Source organism: Rhododendron vialii, chromosome 11a, assembly GCF_030253575.1.
Source record: "Rhododendron vialii isolate Sample 1 chromosome 11a, ASM3025357v1".
NCBI lineage: Eukaryota > Viridiplantae > Streptophyta > Magnoliopsida > Ericales > Ericaceae > Rhododendron > Rhododendron vialii.
This window is the reverse complement of record NC_080567.1, coordinates 24,949,793-24,971,622: the sequence shown is the minus strand read 5'-3', so window position 1 is coordinate 24,971,622 and position 21,830 is coordinate 24,949,793. Positions and strand designations below refer to the sequence as shown.

The 21,830-nt window shown below is 37.4% G+C and overlaps 4 protein-coding genes across 6 annotated transcripts in view; all 4 read right to left on the bottom strand.

The window, feature by feature from the left end:
• Positions 1–2,637, bottom strand: part of LOC131306492 (abscisic stress-ripening protein 2-like) — a 36,927-nt gene extending 34,290 nt beyond the window's left edge. The window contains exon 1 of the mRNA XM_058332762.1: positions 2,534–2,637. The gene's annotated coding sequence lies outside the window, so the exon portion shown is untranslated. The remainder of the gene's footprint in view (positions 1–2,533) is intronic.
• On the bottom strand, positions 1,642–2,543 carry LOC131306491 (abscisic stress-ripening protein 2-like). The gene is made up of 2 exons (XM_058332760.1): positions 2,387–2,543; positions 1,642–2,086 (listed from the first exon to the last, which is right to left on the bottom strand). Exons 1-2 carry the CDS (start codon positions 2,525–2,527, stop codon positions 1,913–1,915), a joined length of 315 nt encoding a protein of 104 aa, XP_058188743.1. The 5' UTR covers positions 2,528–2,543; the 3' UTR covers positions 1,642–1,912.
• Positions 2,638–14,103: 11,466 nt separating the features above from the next.
• LOC131306488 (abscisic stress-ripening protein 2-like) lies at positions 14,104–14,964 on the bottom strand. Of its 2 annotated transcripts, none has more exons than XM_058332756.1 (2): positions 14,710–14,964; positions 14,104–14,556 (listed from the first exon to the last, which is right to left on the bottom strand). In XM_058332756.1, exons 1-2 carry the CDS (start codon positions 14,857–14,859, stop codon positions 14,392–14,394), a joined length of 315 nt encoding a protein of 104 aa, XP_058188739.1. In that variant the 5' UTR covers positions 14,860–14,964; the 3' UTR covers positions 14,104–14,391. The 2 variants fall into 2 exon arrangements, with proteins under 2 accessions (XP_058188739.1, XP_058188737.1); XM_058332754.1 differs by having other exon boundaries at positions 14,104–14,565; positions 14,710–14,958.
• Positions 14,965–20,292: 5,328 nt separating this feature from the next.
• LOC131306489 (abscisic stress-ripening protein 2-like) lies at positions 20,293–21,228 on the bottom strand. 2 transcript variants are annotated; one of them, XM_058332758.1, is made up of 2 exons: positions 20,893–21,228; positions 20,293–20,740 (listed from the first exon to the last, which is right to left on the bottom strand). In XM_058332758.1, exons 1-2 carry the CDS (start codon positions 21,040–21,042, stop codon positions 20,576–20,578), a joined length of 315 nt encoding a protein of 104 aa, XP_058188741.1. In that variant the 5' UTR covers positions 21,043–21,228; the 3' UTR covers positions 20,293–20,575. The 2 variants fall into 2 exon arrangements, with proteins under 2 accessions (XP_058188741.1, XP_058188740.1); XM_058332757.1 differs by having other exon boundaries at positions 20,293–20,749; positions 20,893–21,222.
• Between the last annotated feature and the right edge of the window lie 602 nt (positions 21,229–21,830).

Below are 21,830 nucleotides of genomic sequence, written 5' to 3'. Positions count from 1 at the left end.
CTTAAAATGAACACCTCGACAAATTATAAGCGGACTCACCAATATTTTCTTAATAGTGATGAAAATAAGCCTTAAAAATGTACTAGGGATTTCTAGGAAAGTGAAAGCCAATACTACTTCCATGAGTTCCATCTCAAAAAAATTCTCAAGTCCTCAAAACGAGAATTTAAAAATAATGCATTTTTGTCAATAAACCAAACCAAACCAAACTGAGCCTTAAGTCCCAATCACTTGAGGTCGGTTACATAAATCCTTTTCCTCCATTGAGCTCTGTCAAGAGCCATTTGTTCACATAAACCTACTATACTCATATCGTTGCGTACCACAGTATCTAATGTCAATTTAGGTCTACCCCTCCCCGTAGCATTGCTACCCAAAGCTATCATATCTGCTCTCTTAACTACTGCATCTCTTGGTCTACGGTAGACATGCCCAAACCATCTTAGCCTATAGATTTTTGTTTCAAAGTACGCGTTTCTCCGCACGAATGTAATTATTCAATTCTCCCGGGACATCATCACGTGATGCCGGAACTTTTTCAATTCATTAATTCTCTTGAAAACCCAAACCATCTTAGCCTATAGATTTTTGTTTCAAAGGACGCGTTTCTCCGCACGAATGTAATTATTCAATTCTCTCGGGACATCATCACGTGATGCCGGAACTTTTTCAATTCATTAATTCTCTTGAAACATCGTCACATAATGTCTGAACCTCTTCGTAATCACACTATGACAATAATATGAAACTCATATACTTAGTCGTTAGTCTCGCATAATGTGGTGTTGTGAGGGGATTGGAATGGCAGTGCCCTTAAGCACCCAGCAATTTTCCCCCCTAATTTTACCGTGTATTGTAGTCCAAGTTGCGTTCATCCCCATCACGTTGATCTGTCTCGTTCTCTAGCAGGGTTTGCCGAGTTGACTATGGAGTATTTTAGATGTATACAAAACGACATCGGTCGGACAACACATTTGTCCAATTAATTATATTCAAGCTAGACAAATGTAGCTTTTGCTGTAGGTGCCTTTGAGTCTGAGTCTGCGACTGATGCATGTGCTCGCGTCTATAAGTTTTGATAATTATGGTTCACTTCTGTATTTTGTGATGAAATCTGTAGAATGTAATACCTTCGGGATTTTGGTATGAGATGGAATTAATTCCTCTTCAAAAAAAGAAAAAGATGATTATTGTTTCACAGAGTTCGTCCTTTTCTTATTCAAATTTTTTAAATATCTTACGTTGTCCTAATCAGCTTGCACGCAATTGAACTCATTTTTCGCGGGACCAATTTCGTTGTCCACAAACGTCTTTGCAGTTAATTAAAATCGAGACAAAGTTTTGTATGCATTCACCCCATAAAAGTTGACACCATCAAATGGGGCTTCGAATCTGATACCAATTAAAAGAGCAAACTCTTAAATTCAAAGATTTGATCACCAGACCATCCTAGCTCATTGTGTTTAAGATAGTCTTACATTTTGATCTTGTAAAAATTTAGTTGGGCGCAGGTTGAAGTCTAAGTTCTGACAAGTCTTTAAGGAGCAATGCAACGGACCATAATTTCTTCACATAAAAATACTCACGAATTAAAGTGAAAGGATCAGAAATTTCTTCATACAAAAATTTTACCGAAACGAATTATGAATTCAACGCATTTTAATTTTATTCTCAACCGATATACTCTTTACAAACAAAAATACTCCAACATACTATGAAAACAGACATCACATGAAAACAGAGCTAGATTAATTCCACTGTTACTAGATCTCAATATCACAAAAAGCTAGATGGCTAGTAATCAAGCATGAACAACGCAGACGTTTATTTATTTAGAGCAGTCGCTAATCACTGCTAATCAATTATATACGTAGATAATAGTACATAATATCCTTACAAAAAAAAGTAAGTATTAAAACAAGTGGTGGCCGTGGTGATGCTTCATTTGTTTCTTTGCTTCTTTCTTCTTGTGGTGCTCATGCAATGCGTACCCACCGGCTGCAACTGCAACCGTAGTTGCAATTTCCTGCTCTATCTTGTGCCTGTGAGCGTGTGCTGGGTCTTTCTTTATCATGTGCTTTTCATGCTGAAATTTACATTAAGAAGAAAAATCTCAAAAATGAGACATGGCTATAAAAAGTGAGCACTTTTTGAACAGTTGGAAAAAAAATCGGATAATTAAGTAAAAGAATGTACAAAATTGAGTGGAGAAGAATTACAATTTGCGTTCTAGAAAATACATTTCATTAGGAATTAATGTGAATCTGTACTCATGATTTAAGAGATGCTGATTTGGGGAAAAAATTTGGAAACATGACTCACCGGTAAGCGATCGACAAGTAATCCGATAAGTAAGCGTTAGTGTTAGAGAGACATGCATATATACCTTGGCAAAAGCGCCGGCAGCAACGGCACCGAGCTTGGCAAGATGCTCGTTATGCTTGTGGTGTTTAACCTCTCGTGCATAATCAATTGGCTTGTTTTCTTCCTGAACGTGGTGGTGGTGGTGGTGCTTTCCTCCGGTCATTGTGGTGGTGCTTGGTAACAAGAAAAACTACAATCACAAGAAAGGATCTAAACAATGATGAAGATGGAAGTATAAACTACGGTTTTGATTGATGACATGGAGAAACAAATTAATGGGTATTGCTATTTATAATACTAAGTGATCTTCGGGCAGAGAACTCCTTCATCACGCGGGTCCGTGTTGATATGTCAAATAGGATGTTAATATTACCATATGGATATATATTTCAGTTCTAGAAGTTATTTTTTGACTATTTGCTACTGCAGGATAATTATTTCTTAGGCGTTTTCTTTAGGTGTTTCTTGTTTTGCTGCTTTGTTATCGTTGTGGTTTGCCAGGTTTGGTGTCTCCTGGTTGGGTTTTGCTTTGGGTCTTAGGTCTTACGACTTTTTAGGAGTGGTATCTTTTTATTTATTTTTGATAGGCAACAAGATTTTATTAAAACTCGACAAAAGGTACATCGATGATAGACCAAATACAGATTACAGAGGATGAGGTACCAAGGCCTACAAAAGAAAACAAAAAGAAGAGAAAAAAAACATTCAATGGATATTGAATGGGCCTAGAAACAAGATGGCCCAAATAACATCACTTTCAGTCCATTCGAATAGACAATACCAGCACCAAATCTCTAACCCGGGGTGGTAATCTTTATTGGTTTCTTGCCAACCTTGGGGCTGTTATTCTCTCCCTCTGGATTCATGTTGGCTTATGATTGCTGGAGCTATTGTTTCCCATTGTGGTTTTTCTCGTCTTTAGCTTGAAGATGTCTTGGATCCTTTTAATCTTTGTAATTTGTTTTCAGTTGAAGAAAGTTGATATTTAGGTTGTCGAAAATGCCCTTTCCGTATAGATTAAGAAACCTTCTTAAAAAATAAGCAGCTTATTTCATATTTTCAAACTAAAAAATAATGTAAATGAAAAATAAATTTTCAATTTTTTTTTGCATCGTATAAAAGATCTCGATGAGATCTTTCAAATAAGATCCATATTGCATATTTTTTTATTTCAATAAGTTTATAATTTTTGAACTTGAAATTATCTTCTTACAAAATAAGTACTTTTTTTGCGTTAAGGAACGGAGCCTAAGTTTAACTCCAAACCGTGTATTCAAATAAAAGTGGGTTCTTCATCCCTTACATCATTACGTCGATCTGACTCGTTTGCCGAGTTTTAATATGAAGTATGAACGGATGATGAAATCGGTGGCCGTCGGACAATGACAGTTGCACACATCTTATCGTCTTGTTTTTGGATAATTGTGTTTCAACCGCGGAGCCGTTGATGTTTAACTTCTCTGACCTGTTTACCAAAAAAAAAAAAAAAACTTTATTTGACTAGAGGCAGGGTACGCGCATTTTAACAAAATGTGATCAAACAAATAATAAGTGGGATTGGGCAAATTTTTCCAAAATTTGAGTTGCACACGTGTGCCCGCCTTTAGTACTGTCCAATATATCCCACGGTTTGTATAGTGTGTTTTTTTCCAGAAAGTCTGTCCACATAGACAAGTCATGCATTGATTTTTTTTGTGAAGCCCACTGCAGGTCTTACATAAACGATCCGAATCATTCATTAAATGTAAACATCTTTTCGAGGGTTCACGCAAAAAAATAAGCTCAATTCAATAACTACAAGTCGATCCAATTCATTGAACCTTTTATTTTTTTGAAATATGAATGAAAAGTTAGATGATTAGATCAAGCACTTATAAGGATCGGATTAAGCTGATTATTTGTGCTTAGTAGTATTGATTTTATTTCAAGATTTATTTGAACACTTAGTCCTCTAGTATAGGCATCTATTAGATCAAGTAATTTGTAATTGAACACTTAATACATTAACCCAAAAAAGGTACACCTTCTTGAAGATTAAAATAAAAAAATTAGAGATAAAAAACGATATAGTATTATATGTGTCGTGCTCTGACTTCTTTCTTAACGACAGTCAATTCTATTTGTCCAAAGAGATCCATGCCAACCATGCTTAGCTCAAAATATAAAATAGTGGATTTTTGTAAGGACCCGTATTTTTCGGATATTATTTAAACGTTTTATAAATAAAAATAAAATAAAATAGAATGTGAAATTGATTGTGTTTATTTTAGTTGTGGGTCAATGTGAAGAGTTTGAAAGATGTGGGTGTTAGTGTGATAAGGTGCATGTGTGTATAAGTGTGTGTGTGCCAGGGGAAAATAGTTCCCAAAACCCCATCCCATTCTCTCTCCCGTTCTCTCTCTCGGCTCTCTCTACCTCTCTCACTCCCTCACCCAAAAACTCACCTCTAAATTCAAAACCCACAACAAATAACCTCCATTCCATCTTCTACTCGTGTATTGTGGTCCGTATCGCTCCGGTTCGAGCTCGGAGAAGTTGTATTCCGGTTGGAACAAGGTTTTCGGAAAGCTAGGGCTTGTAACTTCTTGGGTTTCGTGCTCCGACTTCGAGGTAGGGAATTCTACCTCACTTTATATGCTATTTGAGTGTTTTTATGCCTTATTCGAGCTGGTATTGGTTGTCGTTGAGATTGGATCGAAACTTAAAATTTTCTGTCGAAATCTGTTGAAATCGTCTGTAAGTAACTCCTCCTACCGGTAGGAGCTTTTACCCTACCGGTAGAACGATTGAGAAATTTTGTCAACCAGCTCAAACGTACAGCAGCAGCTCAAAAGCTGCTCAACGTATCGAACTTCTACCGGTAGGAATTCCTTACCTACCGGTAGGTCAAGCATGTATCGAACTTCTACCGGTAGGAATTTCTTGCCTACCGGTAGGTCACGCTCGAATTTGAATGTTGACCTTTCTGTTTCCAAGTTCTACCGGTAGGACTTGCTTGCCTACCGGTAGGTTGCGTGAATTGGAGTTTCTACCGGTAGGACTTGTTCACCTACCGGTAGGTCTAGGTTTTACCGGAATGTTAGCCTTTCTGTTTTCAAGTTCTACCGGTAGGACTTGCTTGCCTACCGGTAGGAGACTAGAAGTTTCACCTGCTTTCACCTGCTTATTTGAGCTGCTGCAGTATCTTTCAGCTGCTTTCCTATATCTTTCAATTCACATGTCGAAGCTTTTCATTGACTATAATGAGTTTGTTTACACATCCTTCCAAGTGTTTTGGTGAATGTTACTTGTTCCTCACTTAAAGTGGCATCCAATGGACTAGAGTGAACATGTCTAGAGATTCGACGAGTACTATTGCAATCCGTTTTCTCTCTTGACTCGTAAGATTCTCAGATTCCTTTGGTACATGCTTTTACAGACTCCGAGTATAGAAACAAGATAATTAGGCATTGTAGAGTCTAGTCGCAGGTTAATAATGTGGTATGCGAAGGTACGGGGGTGTACTTAGGGGTACGGTGAGGACGTGTGTATTTGAGTATATGCGATATGGTAGATTGTTGGTCTTATAATACCATGCGATTGATCAAATGGTCTTTGGATTTAATTGAATGAATGGATGTTTGTGAAATGGGAAGCGGAATGAAAGTGAATAACTAATGGACAGAGTATTGTAGGAATTTATGTATGGGCTTAGTACGTCATGTAAGATGCGGGTATGTAAACAAAAGAGGAGGCATGAACATGTATATTTGTGGAGTCACATAATGACTAATTAAAATTCAGTGGTATAACCGTTAAAGGGATGATGAAATTAATTATGAAATGATGTCGATTGTGAAAAGTGTGAAAGGTGACCCAAGTGGTCGTTATTGAGGGAAAAGACTCGGGGTGACCCTGCGCTCGAGGGAACTAGACCCGAGGTGACCCAACTGATTCATATTATTGGAGGAAAAGACTTGGGGTGACCCTGCGCTCGAGGGAACTAGACCCAAGGTGACCCCACCCGATTATTGTTATTGAGGGAAAAGACTCGGGGTGACCCTGCGCTCGAGGGAACTAGACCCGAGGTGACCCTAGTGATTATTTGATGGGAAATACCGGATTAAAGGAAAAGAAAGGTTTTGCAATTAAGGGATTTAATGAAGATCAATGTGGACACGAGAAAGATTGTACTATCATACGGAGAATAATAAGATGTTTTGATTTGATTATAGATAAGTGTGAGATGACATGAGTTTAATAATGTAACTAGTTAAAGAAGTAAACGGCTAGTGACATTGATGTGAAGTCTAGGACTCTTAGGCGATAATTCGCAGCTTGTTGGTAGTCATTTGTGGTATAGGCGTATCTGTCAGTACTCATTCATTCTCGGTGCATGGTTCATTCAAATTGCATATAGCTTGAGTTTAGAATTTTCTACTGGGCTAGTGTAGCTCAACCAAATCTTTCTTTTCAGGTTCTGATGCCGGGCAATAGATTGCATGCATTGTGTGCTTGACAGTAAAAGACTTTTGGAAGCTGACTTCACTGGTTATTTCGTCATCTTTGTGAAGATCTCTTTTTGTTAAAGGTGGTTTTGTAACTAATTATTACTGAATTTTCTTTTGACTAAAGTTGTAATTATCTAAACTTAAGGACTTGTTTGTAAATTAAACAGGTGGGAAACTCATTTGGGTAACGTATATGATATGCGAGGTTTCTCTTTTATTGAAATGTATTACTTTATTATGTTGAAAATCGAGGGCGTGACAACTTGGTATCAGAGCATAAGTTTAGAATACCTTGAGACCGTGGGGAGACTTTTAGTCTCAGGGGTTCAAAAATCGATGCATCTTTTTACAAAATCACATGTGTGCTTGCATGAAGAGTCAGTATATCGATGTGACATTGCATATATATATCACATAGAGTGGCACAAAGTTGTTGACTTCGGTTGGAAAGGTTGGAGACCTGTAGCACACGATTAGGTGGCTAATGTTGATGATTTCATTTGTTATGCTTCCATAGTAGGATGTCTTCGAGACGTGGAGATAGGTGTGGTGAGACCAGGGATCGTGAGCACCAGGGTTGTAGTGCAAACGGGGAGAATGAAGTGAGTCAATGTACCAGGGATGAAGCGATGTTTCCTGAGATTGCTGAGTGCGGAAAAGGTGTCGAGACACTGGAAGGTGCGCAAGGTGGTGTGAATGTGGGAGAAACTAGGCATCGAGTCGTTAGTACCAGATCATCTTCAGAGAGTGTTGAGGGTTCAAAAAGGAAGAAACCTAGAGTATCAAATCACTTTACTCAGGACCAGCAGGGCTTTAAGCCACCTCTTTATATCGGGACTCCAAGAGCTCTCCTCAAGTGTCAGACTATGTGTTATCGATGTCGTCAGTTTGGCCATATTCGTTCTCAATGTCCACGGCGTGGGGGATCTTGTTATACTTGCGATGAACGTGGCCACATGGCAAGGAATTGTCCTCGGGGATTGGGAGTACATGGTGAGTCGAGCTCAATGCAGCAGGAAACACATACGTCGAAACAACAACAGATGCAGTTCCGCCGCTAAACTACCACCCCCCTCCTATTCTCTAACTCGTAGAAGCGTCACTTGTTTGAGGTATCATTTATTCCTAGTTGTTCTACTCATTCTCTACAATACTTTTGATTTGGAAGCATTTCACTCATTGAGAATCCTATTCTTGTCCATGTTTGGAATAGAAAATAAGAAATTTTAGTCCACGTGTGTTGAGAAATATCGATAGATCATATTTGCCGAGATTCGGGGTTAATCATTCCATGTTGAAGTGTTGTCTTTGACCTCTTTAAACAGCTTATATCGAGATTTGATTTGATTTGGACAGGGATTGGTTGTATCTATGATGATTGGTGACATCTCAAATGTGATTTTCGAAGAGTTGTTTCTTTATTTACCATCTCTCATTGGCCAAACTGGATATTGTTAGAATTGTATCGTAATTTATTCTTCCGTGAAATCCAGTGGGTTGATGACTCGTTATGATTCTCAGTATTTGAGTCAATTGTCATGCGATCCCTTCCTAATTTTTTCTTGGGCATATTTAAATTTTTGTAGCGAAGTATCTTGTGACACTGTTGCAATCCAATTTGACAAGTGTTTCTTGTTCCTTATTCAAGGTCTTATTTTGACATCATCCTGCTTGATATAAATTTTCAATGGTCAGTCTAGATTTCCTTGATGCGATTATCATTTTCGTCGTTGCTTGTAACCGTTATTCCATATGAGTATTTAATTTCCAACATCAATCTATTGAACCCAACCTTTGGCTATGTACCGTATGAAGTACAAATTTGTTAGCACTATCAAAATTTAGACCTTGTTTCCATTTTTGCCTGCTTGGGCCATCATCCATTTTGATCCCATGACTAAGAAGTCATACGATTTGAGCTCATATCCGCTTTGTATCTATTTGTTTGCCTTTGCTTATTCGGTTGGTTCGAATTTTCATTGTTGGAGTCAATCTTGTGGTGACATATCTATTGATGTCTATTCAATGACACCTTTCAATACAAATTCAATTGTGAAAATTACTTTCAGTGGTATTTTACTCTGTCGTGGTTCCTCAATTCTGGAGGCACATGATTCATCTCGTAATGCTTAGTCTCAAATTGTTGAAGGTTCTACTCATTTCTAGTATGGGAAATTTCCTATTTTAGATCAATTGGTTTGCGAGAGATCAGTCTCATTACCTAGTACTTATTCTTAATATCAAAATCTTTCGTTTGAGAAACGTTATCTGTTGACTCCCGTGACTTGCAGAGCAATAAGAGAGTTATGATCTGTCACTTCAATTTTCTTGGGTTATCATAAAAAGATATTTTGAATTGTTGCCAAACCGCCCTGAAGATTCCACGTGTTCGTTGAATTTCGGATGCCTCGTTACCATTCTTCCAATTCTTGATTAACGCTGCTTGAGTTTTGTAGCTTATTCGTTTCGTTTGAGATGACGAATCAAATCCTTCTCGTAATATAGAATGACCCAACCTAGAGTGAAAATTTGGTGCTACTTTTTGAAGAATTGGCTTGTGTTAAGGAACCGCTAAAACAATTAATTCGATTCGCCAACGATATTTGGAAGCTCGAGAGAGAATGACCAAAAAGAGGAGGGTGAAAATCGTCAAAGATTACTAACCGTGTAGGGCCGATCAAGGAATCATGTTGACCGTTGTCCTCACCCAATGTCATTTGAAGAAAGGAAATCATGTATTTTGCAAATCATCACTGCGTTGGAGTTTGTCTCGTCTTGGGTGAAAAATGAGGCTTTAATCGCTAGAAAGATAGGTTAAGTATCGGATACGGCGTGTGTCTTTTGGATAACCAGGCGACAACCGATGAAATCCAGTTGGAAGAGGCGCTTGATCTCCGCACCTTCTAGATGGAAGTCTCGGGAAGTCAATTGGACTATCGAGTTACGTTTAGAGGCAAGACCTTTGTGCTTGGATAGATAATCGTATATAGAAATTTTGCAATAAATAGAGGCTTCAAAATTGTGTACCGTTTGGCATTGCTACTGAAATTTTCAGGTATGTGTGATTTGCTCTATGTGTAGATATTAAGGAGTTACGAATCAAATCCATTGCATATGTTAGAACGGTCCGAATTTGAGTTGGAAGCTGGCGTGTCCCATGGTGACAATCCGACACGTATCCTAAATTGAGTAGTCAAGTGTTAAGAGGTAAGCCGATGCCGTTAGCGCGAGTTGGCATGGGAAGGGAGAACGAAGTTAGAAAGATACACTCGTGCTTGTTGTGATTTGACTTATATGAATCATTGATGTAGATATTCTTGATTATCAAATTGTTCCATGATGAATACCGTTACGATTGAGGCGTATCTATGTGTTGCTTGTTTGTTTGAGCTAGGTTTAGCAAATTTCGAGGACGAAATTTCTTTAAGGAGGGTAGGGTGTAAGGACCCGTATTTTTCGGATATTATTTAAACGTTTTATAAATAAAAATAAAATAAAATAGAATGTGAAATTGATTGTGTTTATTTTAGTTGTGGGTCAATGTGAAGAGTTTGAAAGATGTGGGTGTTAGTGTGATAAGGTGCATGTGTGTATAAGTGTGTGTGTGCCAGGGGAAAATAGTTCCCAAAACCCCATCCCATTCTCTCTCCCGTTCTCTCTCTCGGCTCTCTCTACCTCTCTCACTCCCTCACCCAAAAACTCACCTCTAAATTCAAAACCCACAACAAATAACCTCCATTCCATCTTCTACTCGTGTATTGTGGTCCGTATCGCTCCGGTTCGAGCTCGGAGAAGTTGTATTCCGGTTGGAACAAGGTTTTCGGAAAGCTAGGGCTTGTAACTTCTTGGGTTTCGTGCTCCGACTTCGAGGTAGGGAATTCTACCTCACTTTATATGCTATTTGAGTGTTTTTATGCCTTATTCGAGCTGGTATTGGTTGTCGTTGAGATTGGATCGAAACTTAAAATTTTCTGTCGAAATCTGTTGAAATCGTCTGTAAGTAACTCCTCCTACCGGTAGGAGCTTTTACCCTACCGGTAGAACGATTGAGAAATTTTGTCAACCAGCTCAAACGTACAGCAGCAGCTCAAAAGCTGCTCAACGTATCGAACTTCTACCGGTAGGAATTCCTTACCTACCGGTAGGTCAAGCATGTATCGAACTTCTACCGGTAGGAATTTCTTGCCTACCGGTAGGTCACGCTCGAATTTGAATGTTGACCTTTCTGTTTCCAAGTTCTACCGGTAGGACTTGCTTGCCTACCGGTAGGTTGCGTGAATTGGAGTTTCTACCGGTAGGACTTGTTCACCTACCGGTAGGTCTAGGTTTTACCGGAATGTTAGCCTTTCTGTTTTCAAGTTCTACCGGTAGGACTTGCTTGCCTACCGGTAGGAGACTAGAAGTTTCACCTGCTTTCACCTGCTTATTTGAGCTGCTGCAGTATCTTTCAGCTGCTTTCCTATATCTTTCAATTCACATGTCGAAGCTTTTCATTGACTATAATGAGTTTGTTTACACATCCTTCCAAGTGTTTTGGTGAATGTTACTTGTTCCTCACTTAAAGTGGCATCCAATGGACTAGAGTGAACATGTCTAGAGATTCGACGAGTACTATTGCAATCCGTTTTCTCTCTTGACTCGTAAGATTCTCAGATTCCTTTGGTACATGCTTTTACAGACTCCGAGTATAGAAACAAGATAATTAGGCATTGTAGAGTCTAGTCGCAGGTTAATAATGTGGTATGCGAAGGTACGGGGGTGTACTTAGGGGTACGGTGAGGACGTGTGTATTTGAGTATATGCGATATGGTAGATTGTTGGTCTTATAATACCATGCGATTGATCAAATGGTCTTTGGATTTAATTGAATGAATGGATGTTTGTGAAATGGGAAGCGGAATGAAAGTGAATAACTAATGGACAGAGTATTGTAGGAATTTATGTATGGGCTTAGTACGTCATGTAAGATGCGGGTATGTAAACAAAAGAGGAGGCATGAACATGTATATTTGTGGAGTCACATAATGACTAATTAAAATTCAGTGGTATAACCGTTAAAGGGATGATGAAATTAATTATGAAATGATGTCGATTGTGAAAAGTGTGAAAGGTGACCCAAGTGGTCGTTATTGAGGGAAAAGACTCGGGGTGACCCTGCGCTCGAGGGAACTAGACCCGAGGTGACCCAACTGATTCATATTATTGGAGGAAAAGACTTGGGGTGACCCTGCGCTCGAGGGAACTAGACCCAAGGTGACCCCACCCGATTATTGTTATTGAGGGAAAAGACTCGGGGTGACCCTGCGCTCGAGGGAACTAGACCCGAGGTGACCCTAGTGATTATTTGATGGGAAATACCGGATTAAAGGAAAAGAAAGGTTTTGCAATTAAGGGATTTAATGAAGATCAATGTGGACACGAGAAAGATTGTACTATCATACGGAGAATAATAAGATGTTTTGATTTGATTATAGATAAGTGTGAGATGACATGAGTTTAATAATGTAACTAGTTAAAGAAGTAAACGGCTAGTGACATTGATGTGAAGTCTAGGACTCTTAGGCGATAATTCGCAGCTTGTTGGTAGTCATTTGTGGTATAGGCGTATCTGTCAGTACTCATTCATTCTCGGTGCATGGTTCATTCAAATTGCATATAGCTTGAGTTTAGAATTTTTTACTGGGCTAGTGTAGCTCAACCAAATCTTTCTTTTCAGGTTCTGATGCCGGGCAATAGATTGCATGCATTGTGTGCTTGACAGTAAAAGACTTTTGGAAGCTGACTTCACTGGTTATTTCGTCATCTTTGTGAAGATCTCTTTTTGTTAAAGGTGGTTTTGTAACTAATTATTACTGAATTTTCTTTTGACTAAAGTTGTAATTATCTAAACTTAAGGACTTGTTTGTAAATTAAACAGGTGGGAAACTCATTTGGGTAACGTATATGATATGCGAGGTTTCTCTTTTATTGAAATGTATTACTTTATTATGTTGAAAATCGAGGGCGTGACAATTTTTTCCACTAAAAGAATAATTGTGAATTTTTAATTTCATCGGTTTGATATTTTGTTTGAATAAGTATTTTTATTTATTTTCCCAATTTTTTCTCCAGTTGAAGAAAGTTGATATTGTAGTCTAAAAATGGCTTTCATCTCATATATTTAAGTTCTAAAAGAACTTCTCCGCACGAATGAAATTATTCATCTCTTGGGACATCATCACGTGATGCCTGAATTTAGTTGCATTCACACTATGATAATGATATGAAACTCATATACTTAGCCATTAATCTGGCATAATGTGTCAGACTGGAATTATGTTGCTGATAAAAAAAAAAATCTCGCATAATGTGTTGTGTGGGTAGTGAAAGCTTTTTGGAATGGTTTATGATGCAAGCTCTGTTTGGTTCTGGATGGATCCATTTCTCATATGGTTTCATTCAATTTTGTTGAATTTAATTTTTGCTCTTTTTCCCTTTTCTTTTCACCTGTCCTATGATTCAAGTTTTCCTTGTATCTAGAGTTTTGGCCTCCTCGATGTACCCTTTGTCGAGTTCAATAAATTCTTGTTGACGATTAAATAATAATAATGTGTTGTGCGGGGATTGAAATGGCTGTGGCGCCTGTAGGCATCATTTTCCTATGGGTTTTTTTTTTAATTATTTTATTTTTGTTCCTAATTTCACCGAGGTGGGGTTCATCCTCATCACGTTGATCTGACTCGTTCTCTAGTAGGGTTTGCAGATGGAGCTGTGCTACGTGCACAGCTTGCTGTGCGTGTAGCTTTTTTTTGTTGCAGATGAATGTTGGATATGGTTAATTGGTTCCCGAAATTAATTTTTTTTGGTCAACATGCATGATAGGTAACTTTAATTAATAAAGAGCATAAAATCTTATTTCAAAGAAGATGATTATCGTTTCACGGATTCGGTTCTCTCCTTATTTCAAATTTTTAATAACTCAAAGTGTTCAAATCAGCTTGCGCGTACACATTTGGACTCATTTCTGTGGGACCAATTTCGGTGTCCACAAAGGGCTCTGCAATTAAAGTCGAGACAAAATTTTATATATATTGACCCCATAAAAGTTGATGACACCATCAAACTTGAAGTCGATCGATAAATTCAGCCTACTTTACGTCGACTTTAAGTTTGGTTCATACGAAAATTTTACCAAAGCAGAGTCATGGATTCAACCCATTTTTTATTTGCACGGTCACAACACACAAAGAAAGGGCCGTAAGATCTGAAATGAGAACTTAAAACACTGGATTTACTCATTCATAAACAAATATACTCCAAAATATACTGTGAAACAAAATATACTCTTTACAAACATCACATGAAAACTGAATTACATATAATTCCACTATTAACTAGTAGATCTCAATATCACAAAAAGCTAGAGACCCATTAATCAAGAATAAAACAACGCACGCACGCAGGCGTTTATTTATTTAGAGCAGTTGCTGAATATCACTGCTAATCAATTTCGTAAATAATACTAAATAATATCGATCCTTACAAAAAAAAGTAAGTGTTAAAAGAAGTGGTGGCCGTGGTGATGCTTCATCTGTTTCTTTGCTTCTTTCTTCTCGTGGTGCTCATGCAATGCGTACCCACCGGCTGCAACTGCTACTGTAGTTGCGATTCTCTCCTCTACCTTGTGCCTGTGGGCGTGTGCTGGGTCTTTCTTTATCATGTGCTTCTCATGCTGAAATTTACATCAAAAGTAAATTTTCAAATATGAGATCAGATATGGCTATAACAAGTTAGCACATTTTGAACAATTGAAAAAAAAAAAAAAAAAACGATAACTAAGTAAAAGAAAATACGAAATTGGCTCAGAGAGACGTACCACGGCGAAAGCGCCGGCAGCAATGGCACCGAGCTCGGCGAGGTGCTCGTTGTGCTTGTGGTGTTTAACCTCTTTCGCATAGTCAACTGGCTTGCTGTCTTCCTGAACGTGGTGGCCATGGTGGTGGTGATGGTGCTTCCCTCCAGTCATTGTGGCGGTTCTTACAAGAATTCACAACAAATTAAGGATCTTAACAATGATGATTGATGAAGATGGCACGTAGTGTAAACTTATAAGGTTTCGAATGATGATTTAGAGAAACTCATCGGTATTGGTATTTATAAGTGAGATCTTAGGGCAAAGACTCCGTCATGCACACGGTTCCGTGTTTGATATGTCAAAGTTTCAGTTGGTAACTGTTTTATTTGATTATAGTAATTGTTTTCAGTTGAAGAAGGTCGATATCTGGTTCTCGGAAATGCCCTTTCCTTATAAATTAAGTTTAACTGGGCACGGTGTATTCAAATCCAAGTGGGTTATTCATCCCTAGATCAAACGCGTCGATCTCACACGTTTTTTTCTCAAGGTTTGCGGAGTTACTATACTATATGACAATGAAATCTGCCGGACAACAATATCCCTAACCCCAAGAAGTTTGCCTAAACGGCTAAATGGGTATATGAGAAAGAAATAAGTGTTTGTCCTGTATGAGATTGCATGTTTAAATATCACGGAGAGATTGCATGTTCAAATATCACGGAGGTCAAATTGCCTAGTCGTTAGGGCAAAGTCCATTTTCACACCTTGTGGTTTTGGTCATGTGCAGATACACCCCTTGTGGTTTAAAAGTATGCACATAACCTCTTGTGGTTTTAAAATTGTGCGGATAGACCCCCTGTCGTCATATTTTTCATCCATATTAACGGATATATATCTCACGTGCTTCTAGAATGTAATCTGAGTCATTCATAATGTATTAAATAAAGAATAAAGTATCTCTGTAAAAATTCATCTCGATTGGGTATCAATAACCCAATGATCTAATTTGTGGTAAATTCAAATTGGAAAATTTAATTTCATAACAAAATCGATTCGACCATGAACTTTTCATTTTTTGATTGATTTGAATTTTGGCATAGATGTAGTGCTCGTCAAATTCTACAATATTAACGGTTTGGATTCAATTTTTGGTGTATGGGATTGTGTGGTTAGATTTATAAAAGAAGAAGAATTAAGGGAGATGATGAGAGTATATCGGTCTTTTAATGTTGTGTCCGTTAATATGGATAAAAACATGACGGTAGGAGGTTTATCAGCACATTTTCAAAACCACAGAAAGTTATGTGCACACTTTTAAACCATATGGGGTATATTCGCACATGGTTCATACCACAGGGGGTCAAAGTAGACTTTGCCCTAGTCATTAAGTTAAGGGCGCCGAATTAGTTGAGGTGTAGGCAAGTTGGGCGAACATCGGTTATTAGGGGAAAAAAATGAGCCCGACAACGACAAATGCACATATCACCCTTTTTTTTTTTTTTAGGGATAAGTGTGTTTCAATCGTAGAGAAGATGATGCTTGACTAATCAGTTGATCAAATAATTTACTAAATCTCCGTTTCTACAAAATCAATTATCCGGGTGATTGAAGTGGTACGACATGGGTCCGCCATGGGAACATCTGCACCGTGCATTTGGAAAAACCAAGTGCAGATAAGCTCAATGCTTAGCAATTGGAATACTGCAACTTAATTCATACCTCCGGTCCGTAAAGTAGGTGTAGAATTATTTACTTGCACTCAAAAACTTGTTATCTAGTACTTAAAATAACGAGAAAATTTTTTTACTGTCGGAGCGGTGAATAATTGTTTACGGAATCAATCGCGATCGTCCACAAGTACTAGATAATGGACAAGCCAAGATCTTGCGCGCAGAACCGTGAATAATTTCTTCACAGCTCCGCGTGAATAAGTTTCTCTCTAACACGCGAAGTAATTTTCAATGCACACTAAGAAGATAAATTTGAGAGTATATTGACAAAGGGAGAGCGTACACAAATCATTCCCCTAATAAATATAAGATCTTTCAGTCGAATAAGTTTCGTGTAGTCGTGTGAGATCATCTTCATAAGTCGTGGATCTGGCATGGGAAAAACTTTTTTACGGAGGGCAATTTCGCGCGTCCAAGAGTGTTTTGACGGTCCTGATTGAAAAATAATTTTGACTGGTAAAAATTATTTTCTACCGGTCAAAATTGAAAACCATATTTCAATCATTGATTGCCAAGATTGTGCGGAGCCACAATGTGAATAACTTATTCACGGCTCCTCCGTGAATAAGTTTATCTCATCTCGTATGTGCGGTTGTGGAGGGATTGGAAGGCGCGCATTTCCCTAAGGCTCTATTCAATTGCACGAAAAGGATGAAAAATGACGTGAAAATCAAATTTGCTGTAATTTTGTGTGTTCAGTTACCAAAAAAGTTATGGGACTCACATCTTCAAATTTTTCACTAGAAAACACTTTCTTGTAAAAATAAGTTTTGCCAAAAGAAAAGAATTCTTGTTTCCCTGCAAAAAATTTTAACAGCAGAACAAATACAAGAAAACAAATTTTATTTTTTTTTATTTCACCTTACTTCACTTCTCCAGAAAATCAATTTCCACACAACATTTTTAACAACTAAACGTAGCCTAAGAGCACCCTTTAAATTTTCCTTGCTTAATTTTTTTTTTTAACCGTTTGGAGAAGTCCAAGTGGGGTTCACCCTATGTTGATCTAACTCGTTTTCTAGCAGGGTTTGCGGGGTTGACTATTAGATTTGTACACAAAATAAATTCCTTTTAGGACAAATGTATCTCGACCATGAAGATACTGATTTCTAACTGACTTGACATTTGTGCAAATAACTACCCAACGATTATTTACCCAAAAAAACAAAAAAAAAACTACCCAACGATCACTTTAATTTCTACAAAATAAATGACAAGCCCCACCAATGGGCTCATGTTCTAGTTGGTAAATTATGTCCTACTTATATGGGTGGCTAGGGCTTGAGTCTCGTCGTGTGCTTTTGGGATATTGGTTTATGGATGATCTTTGAAACTCCTTATGAAATAATAAATTATTGACACTTCGCTAACCCCTACTGATATTTATAACATTGGAATATTCCATAAAAGGTATGCCCTCCGTCCCTTTTTAAGTGTTCTGCTTCGTAACTTCAACTTATTAAAAAAACATCATCATTACACATTTCACATCAATTTTTTCCTCCACTTTCCCTACTTACCTATCATCATTACACTTTTACTCACTAACTTTTCAAAATAAAATCTACTTTTAGGGACAAAATAGACAATACACCAATTTTTACCCCCCTAACTTTACAAAATGGACACTTATTAAGAGACAATCTAAAATAGAATACTGGACACAAAAAAAGGGACGGAGGGAGTAATACAATACAAGAGGTTTCGAATAAGAGACCAAGTAAGGAGCAAATTTTTAAATTTCAAGTTTTAACCACCAACCAACCCTTGAGGTTTAATTTTCCTTATTTCTATCTTAGTGACGAGTTACGCACACCCCTGCATATGGAAATAATTTTGGCCCCACTAATTAAAAATTCTTGTTCTGTCTCTGTATATATGTACGTGAGGTCCATTAAGTTATATGCGTGATTGCATGCGTAGTTGTGGGGGCCACGGCAACATCGCATTGACAATATACCAAGACCAACCAATAAATTTCGTGCAAGTATAAAGTAGCAGCAGCTACTTGAATTGGCAATGGCAAACTAACGCGGCTAAGAAAGCAAAGTATATGCGTAAAATACAGCAGATTACGACTAAACAATACATAAAATATTGAATATTTTACTATTGTCAATTGATTTTGAGATAGATATAAAGTTTCCACACCTTGAAAATAAAAAATAAAAAATTAGAGATAAAAAATGATATAGTATTATTTGTATCGTGCTTTGACTTCTCTCTTAACGATAGCCGACTCTATTTGTCTAAAAAGATCCATGCCAGCCTTTTCGTCACAATTTCCCCTTAAAGAATGATTGTGAATTTTTAATTCTATCGGAAAAAATCTTGCTTAGTTCAAAATATAAAATTCGTGAAAAACAATGTTAAAATCTTATGTACTATTTTTCATATTTTTTTATCGGACTATGCACACTGAGTAATACATAAAATTTTGTGTATGAATTACTGGTTAAGAGATTTAGTACCGTTAAGGTAATTTTTGAACACCAAAATAAAAAAATTTGGAGCCGACACTGACTTTTTTTTCCGCTAATACTTATAATATTTGATTGAATAAGTATTTTGCTTTATTTTTCCAAATTTTTCTCCGGTTGAAGAAAGTTGATATTTTAGTTTAAAAAATCACTTTTATTCCATAGATTTAAGTTCTAAAAGGACTTCTTCGCACGAATGCAATTATTCAATTCTCTTGAGACATCATCACGTGATGCTAGAACTACTTAACATTCACACAATGATAATGACATGAAACTCACATACCTAGTCGTTAATCTTGCATAACTTGTCAGACTAAAATAATGTTGCCGATAAAAAAAAAAATCTCGCATAATGTGTTGTTGTGCGGGGATTGGAATGGCAGTGTCCGTAGGCACCCAACAATTTTTCCTTGGTTTATGTTTATTTTTTATTTTTGTTTTTGACGAGTTGACTATTATTTTTTACATGTATACAAAATAACATCGGTCGGATCTAGACAACTACATTAATTTTTCTAATTAATTACTCGGTATATTCAAGAGAATTGCACGTCGATCATGAAGCTGATGATTTCTTATTGACGAGGCCGTTTGTGCAATTAATTACTCAACGTTAATTAATTTTCTACAAAAATGAATAACCTAAATGATAATAGATAGAAGTGGTACCTGAATGGACAACTTAAAGCGTCCAATTAAGCCCCAAAATGCCGGGCTTTTAATGTGTAATCGGGGCTTTTCAGACATTTTGGGATGTTTTAAGCTGTTTATTGTTTTATTTGGGCATGTTAGGTCCTCAGGTGTTGTAATGGGCTTTGTCCATCTAGCTGTATTTTTTAACTTTTGGTTGAAATCTCTTTCCGTGTCTCTTATAAAATGTAACTTTTGCAGATAAAAAATAAAAACCCCCAACACATGCATGCAACTTTTCACTAGTTCATTAACAAGAATCCCCCTGATGATGCAGGATGGTTAATTAATTGGTTCCCGCATTTTTTCTTTGTCAACATGCATGGTATGTAACTTTCATTAATAAAAAGAGCATAACCTTACATCAAAGAACAAGATTATCCATCGTTTCACGGATTTGGTTGTTGTCTTCTTATTTCAAATATTTAATAACTCAAAGTGTTCGAATCAGCTTGCGCGCAATTGGACTCATTTCTGCGGGACCAATTTCGGTGTCAACAAAGGGCTCTGCAATTAAAATCGGGACAAAATTTTGTACGTATTGATCCCATAAGAACTTGAAGTCGATAAATTCAGCCTACATAACGCCGACTTTAAGTTTTTGTTCATACAAAAATTTTACCAAAGCGAGTTATATGGATTCAACGAATTTTTTATTTGCACTGTCTCAACACACAAAGAAAGGGCCGGAAGATCTGAAATGAGAACTTAAAACACTGGATTTACTCATTCATAAACAAATATACTCCAAAATATACTGTGAAACAAAATAACTCTTTACAAACATCACATGAAAACAGAATTAGATATAATTCCACTATTACTAGATCTCAATATCACAAAAAGCTAGAGACCCATTAATCAAGAATAAAACAACGCACGCACGCAGGCGTTTATTTATATAGAGCAGTTGCTGAATATCACTGCTAATCAATTTCGTAAATAATACTAAATAATATCGATCCTTACAAAAAAGTAAGTATATTAAAAGAAGTGGTGGCCGTGGTGATGCTTCATCTGTTTCTTTGCTTCTTTCTTCTCGTGACGCTCATGCAATGCGTACCCACCAGCTGCAACTGCGACTGTAGTAGCGATTCTCTCCTCTACCTTGTGCCTGTGGGCGTGTGCTGGGTCTTTCTTTATCTTGTGCTTCTCATGCTGAAATTTACATCAGAAGTAAATTTTCAAATATGCATGAGACATGGCTATAACAAGTGAGCACTCTTTGAACAATTGGAAAAAGAACAAAAAAAACGATAACTAAGTAAAAGAAAATACGAAATTGGCTCAGAGAGACATACCACGGCGAAAGCGCCGGCAGCAATGGCACCGAGCTCGGCGAGGTGCTCGTTGTGCTTGTGGTGTTTAACCTCTTTCGCATAGTCAACTGGCTTGCTGTCTTCCTGAACGTGGTGGCCATGGTGGTGGTGATGGTGCTTCCCTCCGGTCATTTTGGTGGTTCTTACAAGAAATCACAACAAAGGATCTTAAAAATGATGAAGATGGTACTTGGTAGTGTAAACTTATAAGGTTTCGAATGATGATTTATAGAAACTCATCGGTATTACTTGGTATTTATAAGTCATCTTAGGGTAGGGCAAATTAAGACGAGTACTCCATCACAACACGGTTCCGTGTTGATATGTCAAGTTTCAGAAACTCGATTTTTTCAGTTGAAAGTAGGCAACTTTTTTATTTGATTATTGTAATTGTTTTCAGATGAAGAAAGTTGATTATTTGGTTCTCGAAAATGACCTTTCCTTATTGATTAAGGTTCAACTGGACACGGTGTAAGTATTCAAATCCAAGTGGGTACTTCTTCATCCCTAGCTAGATCATCGCGTCGATCTCACTCGTTTTTTCTCAAGGTTTGCTGAGTTATAATACTATATGAAAGACAATGAAATCAGTCGGACAACAATGAAATCGGTCGGACAACAATAAACCCAATCCCAAACAGTTTGCCTAAACCGGTATGAGAAAGCAATAAGTGTTAATCTTGCATGAGATTACATGTTCAAATATCATGGACGTCAAATATTTCAAACTTGGTTTACCTGGTCATATTAAGTTGATCGGCGCCGAATTAATTGTGATGCATGTAAACTGGGCTGATTTAACATCGGTTATTAGGGGAAAAAAAGAAGAAGAGAGAGCCTGACAACGACAAATGCCAACATCGCCTCTTTTTTTTTTTTGGGTTAATCAGATCATCAAATAATCTACCAAATGTTCGTTT

Bases quoted from the DNA above. Each gene is read 5' to 3' on its own strand.
- LOC131306491 (XM_058332760.1), bottom strand. From the start codon at position 2,527: ATGACCGGAGGAAAGCACCACCACCACCACCACGTTCAGGAAGAAAAC. The intron at 2,087-2,386 runs GTATATATGCAT...TGTAAATTTCAG, and splicing joins CTGCCGGCGCTTTTGCCAAG to CATGAAAAGCACATGATAAA.
- LOC131306488 (XM_058332754.1), bottom strand. From the start codon at position 14,859: ATGACTGGAGGGAAGCACCATCACCACCACCATGGCCACCACGTTCAG. The intron at 14,566-14,709 runs GTACGTCTCTCT...TGTAAATTTCAG, and splicing joins CTGCCGGCGCTTTCGCCGTG to CATGAGAAGCACATGATAAA.
- LOC131306489 (XM_058332757.1), bottom strand. From the start codon at position 21,042: ATGACCGGAGGGAAGCACCATCACCACCACCATGGCCACCACGTTCAG. The intron at 20,750-20,892 runs GTATGTCTCTCT...TGTAAATTTCAG, and splicing joins CTGCCGGCGCTTTCGCCGTG to CATGAGAAGCACAAGATAAA.